We start from the raw sequence: 17,608 nt of genomic DNA on the forward strand, positions 1-17,608 counted from the left end.
CAGACCCAGAGGCAGAAACCTGCCTTACGCTTGCATGATTCCCACCTGCATCCCTACTCCACTCTTCCTGTACAACCACAAGGAGATTGGAAGCTTCCATTCATTTTAATTAGCTACAGGGAAGTTTTAACGCCTGATCCATGAGATTTTTGAAATATTGAGCAATATATGAATGCTTTTTAAACAAACAAACTGTGGTCAATCTCAACTATGGCTTGTGGAAACAAGGCACATTCTTATTTTGGGTATGGTATATTTGTACAGTAAACCACTTAGGAACAACTGTTTCTTCGCAGCAGAGCTGTAGCTCAGTGGTACAGCATCCAGCTTTACATGCAGGAGCCTCCAGGTTCAATTCCCATCATCTCCAGGCAGGGCTGAAAGAGACCCTTGTCTAAAAACCCTGGAGAGCCGCTGCCAGCCAGTGCAAACAAAACTGAGCTAGGCTGACTTGTAGTCTCACTCAGTGTTAGAAGCTTAGATATATGAGCTAATCACCAAATGGAACCTTAAACCGTGGTTACAGTCACCACAACAGAATGTCTAAGCATCTTTTCTTTGCACTGAAATTTATTATTACTGTTACAGTGGTACCACAGGTTACAGGTGCTGCAGGTTACGTGATTTCGGGTTGCGTACCGCACTGATCCCGGAAATACCAGAACGGGTTACTTCTGGGTTTCGGTGCTCGCGCATGCGCAGAAGTGCTAAATCACGCTTTGTGCATGCGCAGAAGCACCGAATCGTGAGACCCGTGCGTGCGCAGACACGGCGCTGTGGATTGCGAACACTGCGGGTTGCGAATGTGCCTCCTACACGGATCAAGTTCGGAACCCGAGGTTCCACTGTATCATCATCATCATCATTTCCTTACCATTTTATATTTTAAATAAGAAAATCTCAAAGCGGTTTACAACACATTAAAACATCAAATAAAACAAACCAGAATAAAACACATTCAAGCTTCAAGTAAACTATTTCAGATCCTTCTCCAAGTGATAGTTTGCTTTCCCCATATTTAGTTGCTTAGTTAATTTATACAGCAGAAGCACTCTAGGAAACCAGTGTGGTATAGTGGCTACAGCAAGCATAGGCAAACTCGGCCCTCCAGATGTTTTGGGACTACAACTCCCATCATCCCTGACCACTGGTCCTGTTAGGTAGGGATGATGGGAGTTGTAGTCCCAAAACATCTGGAGGGTTGAGTTTGCCTATGCCTGGGCTAGAGTGTTGGACTAGGACCTGGGAGATGATGGTCCAATTCTCCATCCGTCATGAAGCTCAGTAGGTGACCTTGGGCCAGTCACAGTCTCTTAACCTACCTAACAGGGTTGCTGTAGGGATTAACTTGGGTGGGTTGGGGGTGTAAACCATGTACTCCTTGAAGGAAAAGATGGAGTATAAATGCAGTGACTAAGCTCTTCTTCTTACCTGCTTAAGAAAGCTGGAGGGGCCAGCCAGGTAGAGATGTCAGTTGCCAACCTGGCATCCAGAGATCTCCATATGGTTGCAATTGTACCTGTCCCAGTTGCAAACCGTGCCTGGGGGATTGCTATCACTGGTCGGACTCAGTATAAGACAGCTCCCCATTTCCCAGCCTTGTTCTGCACCCACTTCGAGTGCTTTTGCCTAACTGCAACGTGTGCTTGAAAACTGGTCATCCAGTTTTGCTTGTCTAGATGGAAGTTGGAGATGGGCATATGCCACCCACTTTTGCAATAGGTCTTGGAATGCCAGCAGTGGGACAGAGGCAAACAAGAGGGACATAGGAAGTTGTCTTATTCCAAGCCAGACTGTGCCATTGGCATTTAAAAGATGGAACAGAAGCCTGAGACTGCTATTCTATGTGCACTTACGTGGGAGTAAAGGTAAAGGGGCCCCTGACCATTAGGTCCAGTCGTGACCGACTCTGGGGTTGCGGTGCTCATCTCGCTTTAATGGCCGAGGGAGCCGGCATACAGCTTCCAGGTCATGTGGCCAGCATGACTAAGCCACTTCTGGCAAACCAGAGCAGCGCACGGAAACGCCATTTACCATCCTTCCGGAGCGGTACCTATTTATCTACTTGCACTTTGACGTGCTTTCGAACTGCTAGGTTGACAGGAGCAGGGACCGAGCAACGGGAGCTCACCCCGTTGCGTGGATTCGAACCGCCGACCTTCTGATCGGCAAGTCCTAGGCTCTGTGGTTTAACCCAGAGCGCCACCCGCGTCCCTTTGCCTGGGAGTAAGAACCACCAAATATGATGAGACTTATTCCCAAGTCAATATACATAAGCTTTGCACCATTAACTCACCCTAAATCAGAGCACTCCAGAATAAGCACTTAGCAGATCAAGTATCTCTTATTTGTTCTCCCAGCAGCGGCAGACTATAACTCATCTATGCCAGCTACTTTCTTCAGATGTTGCAGCCACACACTTGAGAGCAGAGCAATCCCCCCTCCCACCTCTCAAAATGAGGTTAGATGCATACCTAGGAAATTTTAGCAAAGGGCCCCTGTTGGAGACACTGAGGAATGTTTTAAGCTCTGCTTGAGAAGCCTTGCAGGAAACCTCAGGAGACGTATTGAGTTCTGAACAACCAAAGGACAAATTCACACAGAATTCTATTTTAAAGAAATACCATTGTCTGGTGAAAAAGGAATCCAAAAGAAAAGAAAAGACTCTCTCACCAAATGGCGTCTGATGAAATAATAATAAATTTTTAAAGGAGGGAAAGATATATTTCTTTTTTCTTCCTTTTTTTTTTGGTTTTAAAGATTTGAACAACAGTTCTTCCAGATGGCTTCAGTAAAAGCCTATTAGTTTAGGTAGATAGTGTCATTTTACTTTTTGGGGGGGAGGGGAATGAAACACCAAACTCTCCTGCCCGCATTCCAGACAGGAATTCATATTTCATGCGGGGCCAATTCCATCTCCGAAGCAAATCCACTTACTGTACAGAGCCACCCTCTGAGAGGCAAATACCAAAGCTGAGCTCTGCAAGCGAACCATAAAGATTCGCTTCAGAAAAGTTTTCTTTGCTGCCAGGTCCTAAACACCATCCTCAAGGCAGCCTATTCCCCTGGCTTTTACAAGATTTCATTCTTGGAGGTTTGGCGATTCCAGTGTGAGATGCCGGCAAGGTTTTTCGAAGGATAATTTATTGTGCTGCTTTTAACCACCGGGTTTATGGGACAAAAGTCCCATTGACTCCAGCAATATGGAGCCATGCCTTTCCTGTCTGCCTTCTCAGCACTAAAACCACTAGACTTTTTCTGGTAAGCAAGGCCCCTATAGAACATGCTTCTGCCTCTTACATAGGAGCTCTTTCTGTGCTGCCATTATACATGCAACGGTTTACTTCCTGGAACAAGTTTGCCCAATTACAGAGAATTCTTTTATAGGTCCTAACCTCGTCAAAATGTTTCAGGTCTGCAACATTTATAGTCTTGGACACTGCACACTGACTTGTAAGGAAATCCCACTGTGTTCAAGTGTAAATAGCAACACTCCATTACTTGATTGATTGATTGATTGATTGATTATTAATAAGAATTTTTTACGATGGTGAGCCTATTAACAGGAATAATACAATTTTAAATATAAGTACATACAAAAATCACAGCTGCTAGGTATCGCCTAGGTAGGTATATTAGAAGATACAACCTTTTGTCCCCCCCCCCATACAACAGAACGCAACTGAGTACCCCATTTTCAGAACTGTTTATACATATGCAAATGTATGCAGACTTATTGGCCCAAATCCAGAGGTTAGTTGTGCTTAAATCCCATTGCAATAAACTAATCTGCAATTGTAAAAGTTCTGTCCCATCAATTCCAATGGGTCTAAAACACAATTAACTTACCCTGGGTTTGGGTTGCTGCAATAATTGATTAGTTAAACCCCACATTATGAACTGGCATGTTTTGTGTAACAGGGCAAGAGCCATACTACACAATCCTATACATGTCTTCTCAGAGGTCAAGTGTGCATTAGATTGCAGCCCTAGTCATTCTTGGCTGATTCCACAGCTAAATATCCCTCTGTATCTGCTACAGAGGAAATAAATAGTGTAGGGCACACAGTTCCCTACCGACAACTGCTTTGGTCACAATGTTACACATAAGAACAAGAAACTGCGGTGACATATGAGCTGGATACAGCAAACAACCCCCTACTCACAGCTGCTGAACTGATTTCGCCTGCTCACATACCTAGGCAGCAAGTGACTGCCTGTGCAAACTTGTCTACCACATGCAGTGCACCTTGATTGCAGGTACAATTTCAGCCAATGCATAGCAGATGTAAAAGCTAAACAGTCAGGCATGGAAGAAGACATGATAGCCTTGGACAGATCTTGTCATGCTCAGAGCACTGCAGTGAAGCATGTATCAGTCTTAACAGTCATGTGTGGGGCAACGCTATGGAGTTAACAGCTGCAAAAAGCATTCAAGGTCCCAGACAAGTTCAGTTACCTTTGAGATTAAGAGCAGATTGCTAACCACTACTGTAAGCAGCTCTAGATAATCAGGACCATACTAAGAAGTAGGTACCATTTCTTACTTAAACTCCAACAAGGAGATGTTAGGAAATTCCTCACCAGCACCACTGGGCCTGGGGTGATAAGGAAAACTTTCCAGATTGCAACAGGAAAAATGGCTGGAGAAAACGAAGGTGGCTCAAAAATCTTAATTCATTTTTATACAGTTACCATTTCTGTGGGAAAGATTGTACATTGCATGTGCACCACCGTGTGCAATGCACAGGTATGCATTTATGTATTTTACAGAAGGCGTGTGTGTATTCATGGCATGTAATGGGGCACACATTTCCTATTCAGGTGTCATACCTGTGCAAGAAAATCACCATGCATGAAGCATCCCTGAGCCAAGCACCTGCATTTCCAAATCTACCCCCAACAACCTGTGGGATGTTGATTGAAGATCTGAAATGTCCAAGGCCAGAGGGAGCTTAGAAGAAGTGAAGGGAAGTCTGTGCTCTGTAAGGAGCCACAGTTCTTAGGAACCAATCCCCTGGTTGTGTGTGAGGAACAGGAGTGGTCAATGGGAGCTTTATTTATTGGCAGCATACTAGGCTAGATGGACCAGCCAAGTGACCCCATTCTTATTCATAGCAGTGAGCAGCTTACCTGGCTCTAGGCTTGCTCCTCTGAGCAGATCATAGCATAGCAGTGGAAGGGACCACAAGGGTCATCTAGTCCAACCCCCTGCAATGCAGGAATATTTTGCCCAATGCCACTCAAACCCACGATCCTAAGATTAACAGTCTCACATGAATTCATAGATAGGTGAGAACAGGGAGTGAGAGGATGGCATAATAAGAGGGCATAGGCTCTTCTATCCCAATACTGCCATCCGTTTCCTGGCAAACATTGCCCTATACAAAAACTCAGAATGGAGCTACAGATTCCTGGGTATTATAAATATTTATTGAATTGAATTTCTGTACCGCCCTTCATCCAACGATCACAGGGCAGTTTACAATATAAAAACATGAAAAGGAATGCCACTATAACAAACAAAAACCATACTTCACCCCCTGACACACATGCTGCTATTATTATTATTTATAAAAGGATATGAAAGGCAGGGACTCATTACAAGAACTCTGCAATTCTGATCTTCTACCCAAGAAGATGGGATAGATTTTATGAACAGAGGAGCAGAAATTTCCCCAAAAGATAAACAAAAAAATCTGAGGAGCAACTAGGATGAAGCTGCAAGGAATTGGATAAGGAGGGAAAGACCTGCTCAGAAAAGGTGTGCAATCTCTTTTTATGGAGGTTTAAAAGGCTTGGGTGTTTATCTATACCCCATTATGGTATTTAAGTCAAGGAAAAGTAGAATGCCTGGGGTAGAGAGAGTGACGATCCCTCGTGTTCTTTCCAAAAACTTCTCTGTCTGTCTGTCTGACACACACCCCTCTTCCTACGCATTCACATGACCTTGGGCCAGTCACCATCTCTCAGCCTAACCTACCTCACAGGGTTGTTATGAGGATAAAATAGGGAGAAGAACCATGTGCACCACCTTGAGCTCCTTGGAAGAAATGGTGGCATAGAAATACAATTAATAAATAATACGTGGAAACCCTGCATGGCTTCTGGACCCCCACTTTGGCACGCACACGTATCTCCCCACCCCCTCCAGTCTTCCAGCTGCACTTGATCAGAAGGTTGGGGGTTTGAACCCAGCTTCTGCCAACCTAGCAGTTTGAAAGCACACCGGTGCAAGTAGATAAATAGGTACCGCTGCGGCGGAAATGTAAACGGGATTTCTGTTGCGCCAGAAGCGGTTTAGTCATGCTGGCCGCATGGCCCAGAAAGCTGTCTGAAGACAAACTCTGGCCTGAAAAGCGAGATGAGCGCCGCACCCCACAGTCGCCTTTGACTGGACTTAACCGCCCAGGGGTCCTTTACCTTTACCTATTGCTATATTCAACAAGAAGAGGAGATGCTCAGCTTGGATTTGCCTTTTGCCAGGGGAGTGGCGGGAAAACAGTTTTTCGGGGGACGAGGAAGAAAAAACTTTCAGGATTGAGGGGGCTCGCCTCCTCACCGCCCTCCCCCCTGCGCCCCGTTATCAGCGTGGCACCCAGCCTGCCCCCTTGCCCATGGGGAGGGGGGAGGTCATGAATCCTGGTGCCACGCGGTCCCTCAGCCCCGCGCTCTCTCGCCCTCAGGTGTCCGGCTCTCCCCGGAGCCCCTCACTCACCTCGGCCGTCTGGAAGGCGAAGAGGGGCAGCCACGCGACGCCGAGGAGAGCGGCAGCCGGACGACGCCTCCCTGGTCCTGGGGCAGGTAAAGGCGGCGGGGCGGGGTGAGGCGCAGAGAAGGGAGGCCGCTGCTTGGCGGTGCCGGTTGCGCTCTGGCCGCTGGCTCGGGACTGAGAGGAGGCAGAGCGGCAGGCGCCGCATTTAACCGGGGCGGCGTGGGGAGCGGCTGGGGGCCGAGCCCTCCCCCTGGAGGCTGCAGAGAGTGGGGCTGCAGCCCCATGGCGAGTGGCGGGGCTGCGCGGGGCCGGCCCCACCCACGCCCCCGCCGCCTGGCAACGCGCAGGGTGGCGCCGTCTTATCCCGCCCTCTCCCACGAAGATCTTCGGGGTGGGGGTGGGCGTGTGTCCCCGAGGCTGTCTCGCAAGGTCAAGGAAGGCGGGAGAGACAGGAGCCCGAGTCTCCAAGGAAGAGGCTGGTCCAGTCAAGGCTGGCAGTTCATAGAATCGTAGAGCTGGAAGGGATCCTCAGGGATCATCTAGTCCAACCCCCTGCGACGGAGGAATCTCAGCTAAAGCATGCATGGCAAATGGCCATCCAACCTCTGCTTGGAAACCTCCGAGGAAGGAGAGTCGATCACCTTCCCATGGAGTTGGTTAGTTCCCCTGCCCAAAGGCTCTTAACTGTCAGAAAGTTCTTCCTGGTGTTTAATTGAAATCTCCTTTCCTGTAGCTTAAAGACAGTGGTTTGAGTCTTACCCTCCAGAGCAGGGGGAAACAAGCATGCTCCATCTTCCAAGTGACAGCCCTTTAGATATTTGAAGATCATTCAAAGGAACAGGAATTTATAATTATTATTGTTTATTACAAATCTGCATGCTGTACCCAGCATATAAACACAAGATAAAAACACAAAATACATAAGAAAAGTAAAAAAAGAAAACAGTAACCCCCAACCCCTCTCAGAAACACATTTACAAGTATGGCATGTAAAGGGAAATGCATGTACAGTGGTACCTCGGGTTAAGTACTTAATTCTTTCCGGAGGTCCGTTCTTAACCTGAAACTGTTTTAACCTAAAGCACCACTTTAGCTAACGGAGCCTCCTGCTGCCGCCACACCGCCAGAGCATGATTTCTGTTCCCATCCTGAAGCAAAGTTCTTAACCCAAGGTAATATTTCTGGATTAGCAGAGTTGTAACCTGAAATGTATGTAACCTGAAGCATATGTAACCCGAGGTACCACTGTATTCACACATGTTCTCTGCCTGGGGCAGTCAACCTGCAGCCCTCTAGATAAGGTGGACTACAACTGCCATTCCCATTGGGCAGTAGTTTGGTTGTCTGGGGCTGAAGGGGAGCTGGCATCTAATAACAACCAGAGGGTGCGGTGTTGGTTATCTCTGGTTTCTGCTCTGCCCAACCACATGTCCTCCAGATTTCTAGCTCCCATCATTGTTCACCATTGGGATGTGCTGACAGAAGTAGAGGGCACCAGGTTGGGAAAGGCTTAAAGCAGGCATCACTATCCTAGCTCCCATCACCAGATACTTCTTTCATCCTACACACACCCTTTTTGCAAATTTGATGGATAGTTTGAACATGGGACCTATCCCTGTCATAGAATATCTTAAATGGGCATACATGGATCTCATTGTCATCACTCTGACGCAGGAAGTTTGTTGAAAGGGCACTGACATTCTACATTTCCCCACAGATTTTTTTAAAATCTGTGTTCCCTCAACATAACAGCATGACAAACACCTGGACTGCCTGCCCCTAAATTCAACCCTCACACCACCATAGTCTCTGTTGTTAATATCCTTATTGTTGTTGTTATGTGTGGATTTATATTCCACTTGATACCAATATGGTTTCTAAGTGGTTTACAGTTGCACAGCATTGTTAAAATACAGAATAATTAATATTGCACGCTGAAATACTCCTGAATATATGGGAAAATAATATCTGGGATACAACAATGTCTCAGCATCTCACCAGACACAGGAGAGCAATTAAAGACAAAGCAAAAAGAGATACCTTTCAAGAAACGTGGACCCCTCTCTTTAACTATATTATTGACCAGAATCAAGATCTTGTTATAACCAACTGCTCAGTCTTCTGCATGAATAGATGACGTTAAGTAATGTGTTTGAAGGTTGAATGTGTAAGCCTAAAGTCTAAAGTCAATGGACAGAACAAACAGCATTAGATGTGCTGCTGGATAAGTAAGTATCAAATGGTTCTTGTTTTCATATTTATCTGAAACCAATTTTTAAAATGTTTTAAGAACAGTTACACCATACACAATAAAATGATCCCATCTAAACATTAAAATATAAACACCCATTATTAAATCTACCGTAAAACAGCCCCATTAAAGCAGCTCAGCAGTTAAAATAGGACAAGAGGCTAAAGAGTTATTTGCCCAGGTCCTGGCTGATGTTGGAAAGAAGAAGAAGAAGAGTTTGGATTTATATCCCGCTTTATCACTACCTGAAGGAGCCTCAAAGCGGCTCACAATCTCCTTTCCCTTCCTTCCCCACAACAAACACTCTGTGAGGTGAGTGGGGCTGAGAGACTTCAAAGAAGTGTGACTGGCCCAAGGTCACCCAGCAACTGCATGTGGAGGAGCGAAGACACGAACCCGGTTCACCAGATTACGAGTCTACCGCTCTTAACCACTACACCACACTGGCTCTCAAAGAGTCAATGAGTGTTGTCAACATTGCAGCTCCTAATAAAGATTGGGGGTGCCTGCATATGATGTGATCAGGCATTAAGCTATCCAATCTGTATTGGCCTTTTAAAGATTTAGGACCTTCTAGTACACCTTCTGTGCAAAGAATGTATGACCCACATTTGGCTCTGGGTGGCTTTAAGCTTCATCACTTAAATTGGGGTAAACAGGAGTAATCGAGTGTAGACGTGTGAAGGAAATCAGACCTGCTGAGGTGCATGTGACTCCTACAAATGTAAACAAGAATCTTGGCACAGATTAGACTTGTACTGTCCTGAGAGTGCTTGACTGGCCAGCACATGAACTGGACATTAATAGCATTTCATTGCTTTTTATGTTAGTGATGTGTTTAATTGCATGGAATTTCCTTGGCAGGACAGCAATCATGCCTCCATTTAATTTGTCTTGAGCGCTTCATGTTGCTGCCTGTCCAGAAGAGGGTGGTAAGGACAGCTGTGTTCAGGTAGAAATATCAATCATGAAACATGTCCATCAAATTCTGACTTTACGTAATTGAAAAATTATTCACAAGTTCTGAGGCTTTTTATCCGCAGTCATCAATAGCCAGGGAGGGGTTTTGTTTTTCTCCTTTATTCCACTGTTGGTATGTGTTTGGAAACATTCTTTCTGTTTGGTACAGAGCTGGACTGGGGGGTAGGGGGGACCCAGAGCTTAGCCAAGTGAGTAAAAACATACTTTCAGATGTCAAATAAACTACTAGGAGATAAGAAGAGTATCTGCTCTAAGGAAGTTGTCTCTTGGCCTTGGTACAACCTGATTCTGATATGACCAGGCCTCACCTGGAGGTATCATGTACAGTTCTGGGCCCTGCAGTTTAGGAAGGATATCGACAAACGAAGAGGTTCAAAGGAGAGCAACGAAGATAGAAGAGATGATAAAGAGGTGATACAATAGCCCCTTTCAAATATTTGAAGGACTGGCACATAGATGATGGATAAAGTTGTTCTCTGGTGCTCTAGGGGGCAGGCCCTGGACCAATAGGTTCAACTTATAAGATAAGAGATTTGAAGTAAACATGGACTGCCTTGGGAAGTGGCAGATTCTCTTTCATTAGATGTTTTTAAGCAGAGACTGGATGGCCAGCTATCAGGGTTCTTATAGCAGCAGCTTCCCTGCAATGGCAGAGGGTTAGACTAGAGAACCTTTTGAGATATCTTCCATCTCTACAGTTCTATAATTAAAATTAGCTGTTTGTGAATACCCTTTAATACTGATAGTGATAATGGCTTGCAGCTGCAGAAATCCCCACTTGTGTGTTAATTATCAGTTGGCATACCATTCACATGGGACCATAGGGAAGAAAAATGGTGGAGCTGTGCATTTTGATCAAAAGTGGCAGTTCCACATTAAGTTACATTATGAATTAATAAATAGGTCACCAGCTTGATCGATAGATGTATAGATAAATATTGCATAACATCATGTGAATTTTAGATCCATGAAAAGGGCCAAATGGTTCTGGACCCCATGTAGCCACTGGCCAAGATTCTGTGACATCATGGAATATTCATGGCTGAAAAACAATCGCCTCATCAGGAAGCTAGCCTGACTTACATTTTAGCACTTGCTGGATCCAGGGGTTAGAAGGGTCTCTACATGCAGCCCACTCCTCCAAACTCATAACATTATATTTCCCAGCACTGCTTTGCAGAGCCATCTGAATCCTGGATGAGAGCTCAAGCACTGGAAGAGAAGTGCTTTAGAGACATTAAAGCTCCATCCCAGCTAACAGCACAACACATTGGTGCAGACATGACCAAGTAATAAAATGAAACAATACTCAAAGCCTTGTATGGATTCACTATTATCAATGTCAGAAGGAACGAATAATTCCCTGTAATCCTAAACATATACCATGTGCTAGAAAGCCATTGCCCATGGACTTTGACGAATGTAAATTTAAACCAGATGATGGATGTTGGGTGGTCTCCAGTAGATTTGAAATCTGAAGATGGAACATGGAAATAATTCAGCCAACAAAAATTTTAAGAACAATAGACTGTTGTGGTGTAAGAACAGGGTAGATGTGGTCCACTGGGTTGAGCATGCCAAGGGACTGGGCTTCCAAACTGCATTTCACAAGGTGAAACAAAGCAGAAAGAGACAAGAGTTTTACAGTGAGGCAAAGGTGGTGTGACAGAAGCACAAGGAATATAGGAAGCTTCCTTCTACTGAGTCAGACCCATGGTCCATCTAGCCTTGTATTGCTTGCATAAGCTGCCAGTGACTCTCAAAGCTTTCAAGCATGAATTTTTCCCAGCCCTACTTGGAGATGCCGGGGATTGAACCTGGGACATTCTGCATGCAAAGCAGATGCTCTACCAATGAGCTATGGCTCTTCCACTAATACAGCCTTCCTTATCCCTGACATATAATCAACACTGCTTTCGCTGTGGTTATTTTACAGACCTTTAAGCCAGGGATAAGGAACCTGAGGCCCTCCAGATGTAGGTGAACTACAGTTCCCACCATTCCTGATGGGAGCTGATGGGAATTGGAGTTTAACAACATCTGGAGGGCCAGTTTCACCATCCCTGATTTAAGCATTGATGTAATTGTCAGTTTGTAGCTTTTACATTTCATTTCCCTCTAACCTTACTGTTTACAATGTACACACACAGAGCTCTCGCTGTGTGTGTGTGTGTGTCATCTTTGTTATTCTAATAACACTTTATGCCACACTTGTACACCAAAACCTATTCCACAATTGTTGTTGTTTAGTCATTTAGTCGTGTCCGACTCTTCGTGACCCCATGGACCAGAGCACGCTAGGCACTCCTGTCTTCCACTGCCTCCCGCAGTTTGGTCAAACTCATGCTGGTAGCTTCGAGAACACTGTCCAACCATCTCATCCTCTGTTGTCCCCTTCCCCTTGTGCCCTCAATCTTTCCCAACATCAGGGTCTTTTCTGGGGAGTCTTCTCTTTTCATTCGCTCAACTCTAAGACGCTTTGTTTTCATAAAGCATAGGCTGTTTCTGAATTCTATTCAGGTGCCACAGAGTTCTAGGAATGCAGCAAAGAGATAGAGCTAGGATCAAAGCTGTCATTACAGGAGCTGAGATGCTGGGTAATTTGCAAAACATACCAAAAAGAATTCAGTCAATTTCTGCGTCCTTGCATAATTACCCAGCTGCTGGCCGTTTAGGATCCTAAGCTCTATCAGATCAAAGTGCATGCTTATGAGTACTTGGAACCAAGTCCCATTGTGTCCAGCAAGGATTTATCCCAGGTAAGCATATACAGGATTGCAGTCTTGTTACAGGCTTTCTTTTCCCTCCTTCCATCAATGAACACACATGCATAAAACAGACAGGCAAAAGAAACTTCCGTGCTTATAGCTCTGTACCAGAGCGATCTGCAACATGAAGTGTTTTTCCACCACCAGGCGTCCCAGTTCCTATATATATCAGCAGAAATGTGATCAATGTTGAGCTTCTACATAATCTGCTACCCTCAAATATACCCAACACACCACACAACGGTTGTCAGTTTTAAAATGCCATACCTGGGCAAAGGCAACAGTTTTGCAGAAGTGGCATTTTCTTGGAAGGTATCTTGTTCTTTTGCAGTAAGTCTCCTGGTATGGATTGTCCAGGATTTGAAAGGTTTCAGCTTCAAGGAGTAGAGAATTGTCAGCCTGTTGTCAGTCCAGTTTATGTGAGGGCAAGCATCATTGTCAGCTTTGCTTGGGATAAAACCTCACACTGGCCCAAAGGACAGAAGTGGTTTATGAGGAAGTTAGAGGAGTGGAAGTAGTCACAGGAGATAGGACAGTTAAGGAGAAGGAATCCCAGAGGAAAAGATGGCTGAGAAAGGGAGTAGAAAACAGACAAGGAACCTGGAACCTGGGCAAAGGGCAGAGGAGACAGGGGACTGAGCAAAACAATAAGAGGAGATAACAAGCCAGTTGGCTGAAGCCTTTGGGTGGCTTAATAACATTGTTGGATGTTGCAAAGAACAGTGTTCTTTCCTGTTGGATTTATGTTTCCTTAACCAAAGCACATCCTTGGTAGATGAGCCATCTTAAAGGGATTCTCATTTAATAGAGTACAATTCAGCTATTATTCTTCTATTTTTGCCAAGATATGTTATTCAACATGCAATAGGAGGTTTATATAACCACGTCTGGAATTTAAGGGCTGAATCAAAGAAATAATTTCTCCTGGGCCGTTAGACACTATAAGAAATTATTGTGGTATACCACCTTGTTATTTCACACTATGGAAGTATACCTAGAGAAAGAGAGACAGGTGTGTTGCTGAATGGCACAATATCACAGGCCAGTGGAGGAATCCAGTAATCAATGTGATAAATGAGGCTGCTGATCATGTGTTCTGGCTTTTCAATGATACACCTGAGCTCCCTCTACTTATACCTGTGGTTCTACTCTGCTGCCTCCAATGTAGATCCAATCCAGAGCGAGCTGACCCTCTCCGAAATGGAGTGCGCAGGTACCTTCAGCTCCCATCTGACCGGACTGTGCTGATAGTCCATGCAAAAGTTGCTCAGAAATCGTATGGCAGTGAAAAGAGGTAGGAAATCAGCTTGAACTTCCTGTTAAAATCAGAATTTTAATGGGGCTTTCCACAGTAGAGAGACTAAACAGGTGGCATGTGTGTGCGTATGTGCTCTACGTGAAATGAATTGTGGGTCTCATGGTGTTCCAGTAGTTTTTCAAGCACACCCAGCTCTGCTTCTAAGGTATTCAATTCCCTTTCTTAGGTCACATCCACACTATAACATATAAGGCAGCGGTGGCCAAACTTGGCCCTCCAGATGTTTTGGGACTACAGTTCCCATCATCCCTGACTACCAGTCCTGTTAGCCAGGGATGATGGGAGTTGTAGTCCAAAAATAGCTGGAGGGCCAAGTCTGGCCACCACTGATATAAGGAAAGTGGTAGTTTACCTCCTCATGGAGCTACAATTCCCATCACCTATAACAAACTATAGTTCACAGGATTCTTTGGTGGAATCACCATTTCCAGGAAATGCATAGAGCCAGAATTCACTCGTGTTGCCAACATATAACTTTTGCGGTAGATTCCCCCATTCTCGTTCTTGCTTAACACTGATTACACTGTGTTGTTGAAACCTGAATTGTTTCCACTAGCAATGGAGGATAAATTTTTGTTTTATATGACCTTTCATTCAGGCAGCCCTGTTTCAGGAACCTTTTAATGCTTGATGTTTTGTTTTGTTTTGTTCCTTTATATTTTGTTGGAAACCACCCAGAGTGGCTGGGGTAACCCAGTTAGGTAGGTGGGGTACAAGAAATAAACCATCATTATTATAAATTATTGCTATTATTGCTATTATTAATTAGTTTTGAATTTTAATGCAAAACTCCCTGATTTGCACCTCCAGTAACAATACATGAACTGAAACACAGCTATCCTTCAAAAGAACTGGCCCTAAACTTGTTAGGCTAAAGTCTAAATGAGCCAGATGGGACCCCGTTCTGTAAGGAACATCCTCAAAAAATACTATTATGGCATCAGAGTATAAAACCACCCATTCTGGTGTGTTTTATTACCAACAGTTTTATGCACTACCAATGCAGCATGAATCCTAGCCATTCACGTGAGTTTAAAGACAGCGGAAACCCAAATAAAACACAGGAAAACACGTTTCCAAACCTTTGGACCTCAATTTATTTGTGTTGGTCTAAGGATCTCGCTGTGAATGTAAACTCTGTTCCCAGCCTGTGAAACTTCCACATTCCAGGCTGAGACAGTCACAGGGACAAGTCTTCCCTCTGCTCAAGGAAAAGTGAAGAAACAAGAGCTTTCCCCTCCATATAATCACCACCACCTTCCACAGTAGGGGGCCATGTTGAGCTTGCTGTGCCTCTGATAGATGTGGCTACTCCATGTCTGGAGCCCAGATCATAACAAGAGACCCCTGTGCCTGTTCAGCACTATGGAAAGTAATTTGGTAAAAACATGAACAATGAGAACAATTCCGTATGTTGGAAACAATTAAAAACAATTCCATATACAAATTAATGACCTGTCCAAGGTTATCCTATGAATGTTATGGCTCATCAGGAATCGAAACATGTGTGTCCCAGATTGAACCATGACAGCTTAGTCACTTTCCCATGCCATCGCTCTTTAATAGTGGTGATCATTTAGTTATCCAGAAGGTTATAATAGGAATTCTGTGTGTATATTGTACACAAATCCTTGTACAATATACATAGTAATGCTATCTTGGTATTAAATCTTATATAAAGTAATAAGAAAAAAAGATTTCTGAAAAGTTTTATTTATAGGTGCCCCTTCATATTTTATTTTATTTAGTTTATTGATTTGGTCTTTCAAATTAACGTTTTAGAGCTATATCAAACATAAATCATAAAAACAAGACTCCAAGGAATCTCCCGGACTTCCCTCCTCCCCTTTGTGGGTCCTATTATTAATAATTTCCTCCTGCACCTTTTATGATGATCCAAATCTTTTACATCTCCATTGTGTCCAGAATTCACCCTTAAACTGCAAGTGATATTCCAATCCTACTAACGATTTTATCTGTTTACCTGTTTAAACAGCCCCTTCATATTTTCTAACCTTGTGGATGTACTTAGGAAAGGAATTAACATATGGCCCTCTTTGTTTGCTTTTTTTTGTTTTGTTCTTATCCCACCCCTGCCCCATTTTGTTGCTTAAAAAAAGCACACTCGCCATTTTTTTCTGCATGTTGCCTTGTACAAGCCTTTGTTGTATCTTTTTATAAAATAATGGTGATGTAGTTTGTATAACAATTCTCCAGGGGGGGACGGACCCACAACTCTTGTCAGAGAAGTGTTCTTAGCGTAATCATTTTCGCTACTGACAAAATACTTTTTCTTTTCTTCTCAGGTTTTTCTGCCCTCCGCCTTGCGTTTACCTGACTGGACCAGGCTGGAAGTTGAAGAAGGAAGACATGAAAGGTATGGCATATGTCATCTGAAGTCTTCTCCGCTGTTGCCGTTAATCTTTCTCTGAGCGATAATGGACTTGGGGGACAGAGTCCCTTGATGGGCAGTTGGGCTGCCCAACCCCAAATATCACTGTAGTTCTATTGAAATGATAGTAATTATTTCTAAGTTTGCATCTACTGTATACATAAAAGTCACCATCATAGGCAAATTGTTGTTCTCTTTTTTGTTGATGTAGCTCCTCCCCCCCCCCAAATGAATGAATAAGTGCCTACTTTAGAATCAGTAGGTGCCCAGTTTGGATCTCACCTCTGCCCTGAACTCACTACATGTCTTCGGCAAGCTCAGCCCCAGTTACTTCCATCTGCAATAGGGTGTGTGTGTGTAATAATATTTACTCAAGTCACAGGGCTCTTGAAAAGATTGCAGCTAGATAATGCACATGGGGCGCTTTGAATGTTGAAAAGCACTATATGCTGAATGCCACCCATTCTCAACTGAGCCACCACTATGTTCTCACGCCATGCAACTATATTTTTCATCTGGAGCCATGCAGCGTCCCTGTTGATACCTCCTTTCTTAGCCTAAGGGTGTCCCTGCTCCTTTTGATCAGTCTTTGCCATAGGACACCGAGGGGAATCAACAGGACATGTGTCTACTTAGGTCAAAGTTTACCTTGGCCTCTGCTTCCTAGTAGACTTGACAGATTATTGACTGCAGTGGCTACAGAGAAGCCCACCACCACCCGACTATCAGCCTGTAAAAACACCACAAAATATGGAGCAGTTGGGCTTCAGGCTGGGCTGCCAACTGCAGGAAATGTGTCCAGACCACAGGGAGAGTTTTACAGCCTCAGGATTTGCTGACACATCAAGGGGCAGAGGAAGGTGATAACATAAAAACCGGCATTGCTTTGAAAGGGGAGATCTGGGTCTGCATTTGAGCATTATTTACCTATTAATCCACTTTCCCTTCCTTCAAATTAGACCAGAGCAGTCCACACCTGCAGGTATTTGTAATTTGTATATGTGAAGCAACTTCAATCTTCCCTCTTCTTGCCTGTAGGCTTTCTCTTTTGCATTCGAATAATAGAATTATAATGCTTTCTAATTCTTGATTTGGTTATGTCAGTTAAGTGTGAACAGGGCATGCACACAAATAGCTGTATATGCATCTTCGGGGGGGTGTTAATTTTTTAAAAAATCCCCAG

General features: G+C 44.2%; 3 protein-coding genes across 4 annotated transcripts in view; 1 reads left to right on the forward strand and 2 right to left on the reverse strand.

Moving 5' to 3' along the window:
* Positions 1 to 6,843, reverse strand: part of MATN4 (matrilin 4) — a 39,935-nt gene extending 33,092 nt beyond the window's left edge. The window contains exon 1 of the mRNA XM_083746221.1: positions 6,719 to 6,843. The gene's annotated coding sequence lies outside the window, so the exon portion shown is untranslated. The remainder of the gene's footprint in view (positions 1 to 6,718) is intronic.
* SDC4 (syndecan 4) overlaps positions 1 to 17,608 on the reverse strand; it is a 236,189-nt gene that overhangs the window by 114,537 nt on the left and 104,044 nt on the right. The gene's annotated exons all lie outside the window — the stretch shown is intronic.
* RBPJL (recombination signal binding protein for immunoglobulin kappa J region like) overlaps positions 1 to 17,608 on the forward strand; it is a 94,040-nt gene that overhangs the window by 61,363 nt on the left and 15,069 nt on the right. The window contains exons 2-4 of one of the 2 annotated variants that reach the window (XM_083746272.1): positions 6,687 to 6,804; positions 13,884 to 14,009; positions 16,340 to 16,410. In XM_083746272.1, the coding sequence (XP_083602398.1) occupies positions 6,687 to 6,804; positions 13,884 to 14,009; positions 16,340 to 16,410 (315 nt within the window). The remainder of the gene's footprint in view (positions 1 to 6,686; positions 6,805 to 13,883; positions 14,010 to 16,339; positions 16,411 to 17,608) is intronic. The other variant, XM_083746273.1, reaches the window with a different exon arrangement.

This window comes from Podarcis gaigeae (genome assembly GCF_964106915.1).
Source record: "Podarcis gaigeae genome assembly, chromosome: 6".
NCBI lineage: Eukaryota > Metazoa > Chordata > Lepidosauria > Squamata > Lacertidae > Podarcis > Podarcis gaigeae.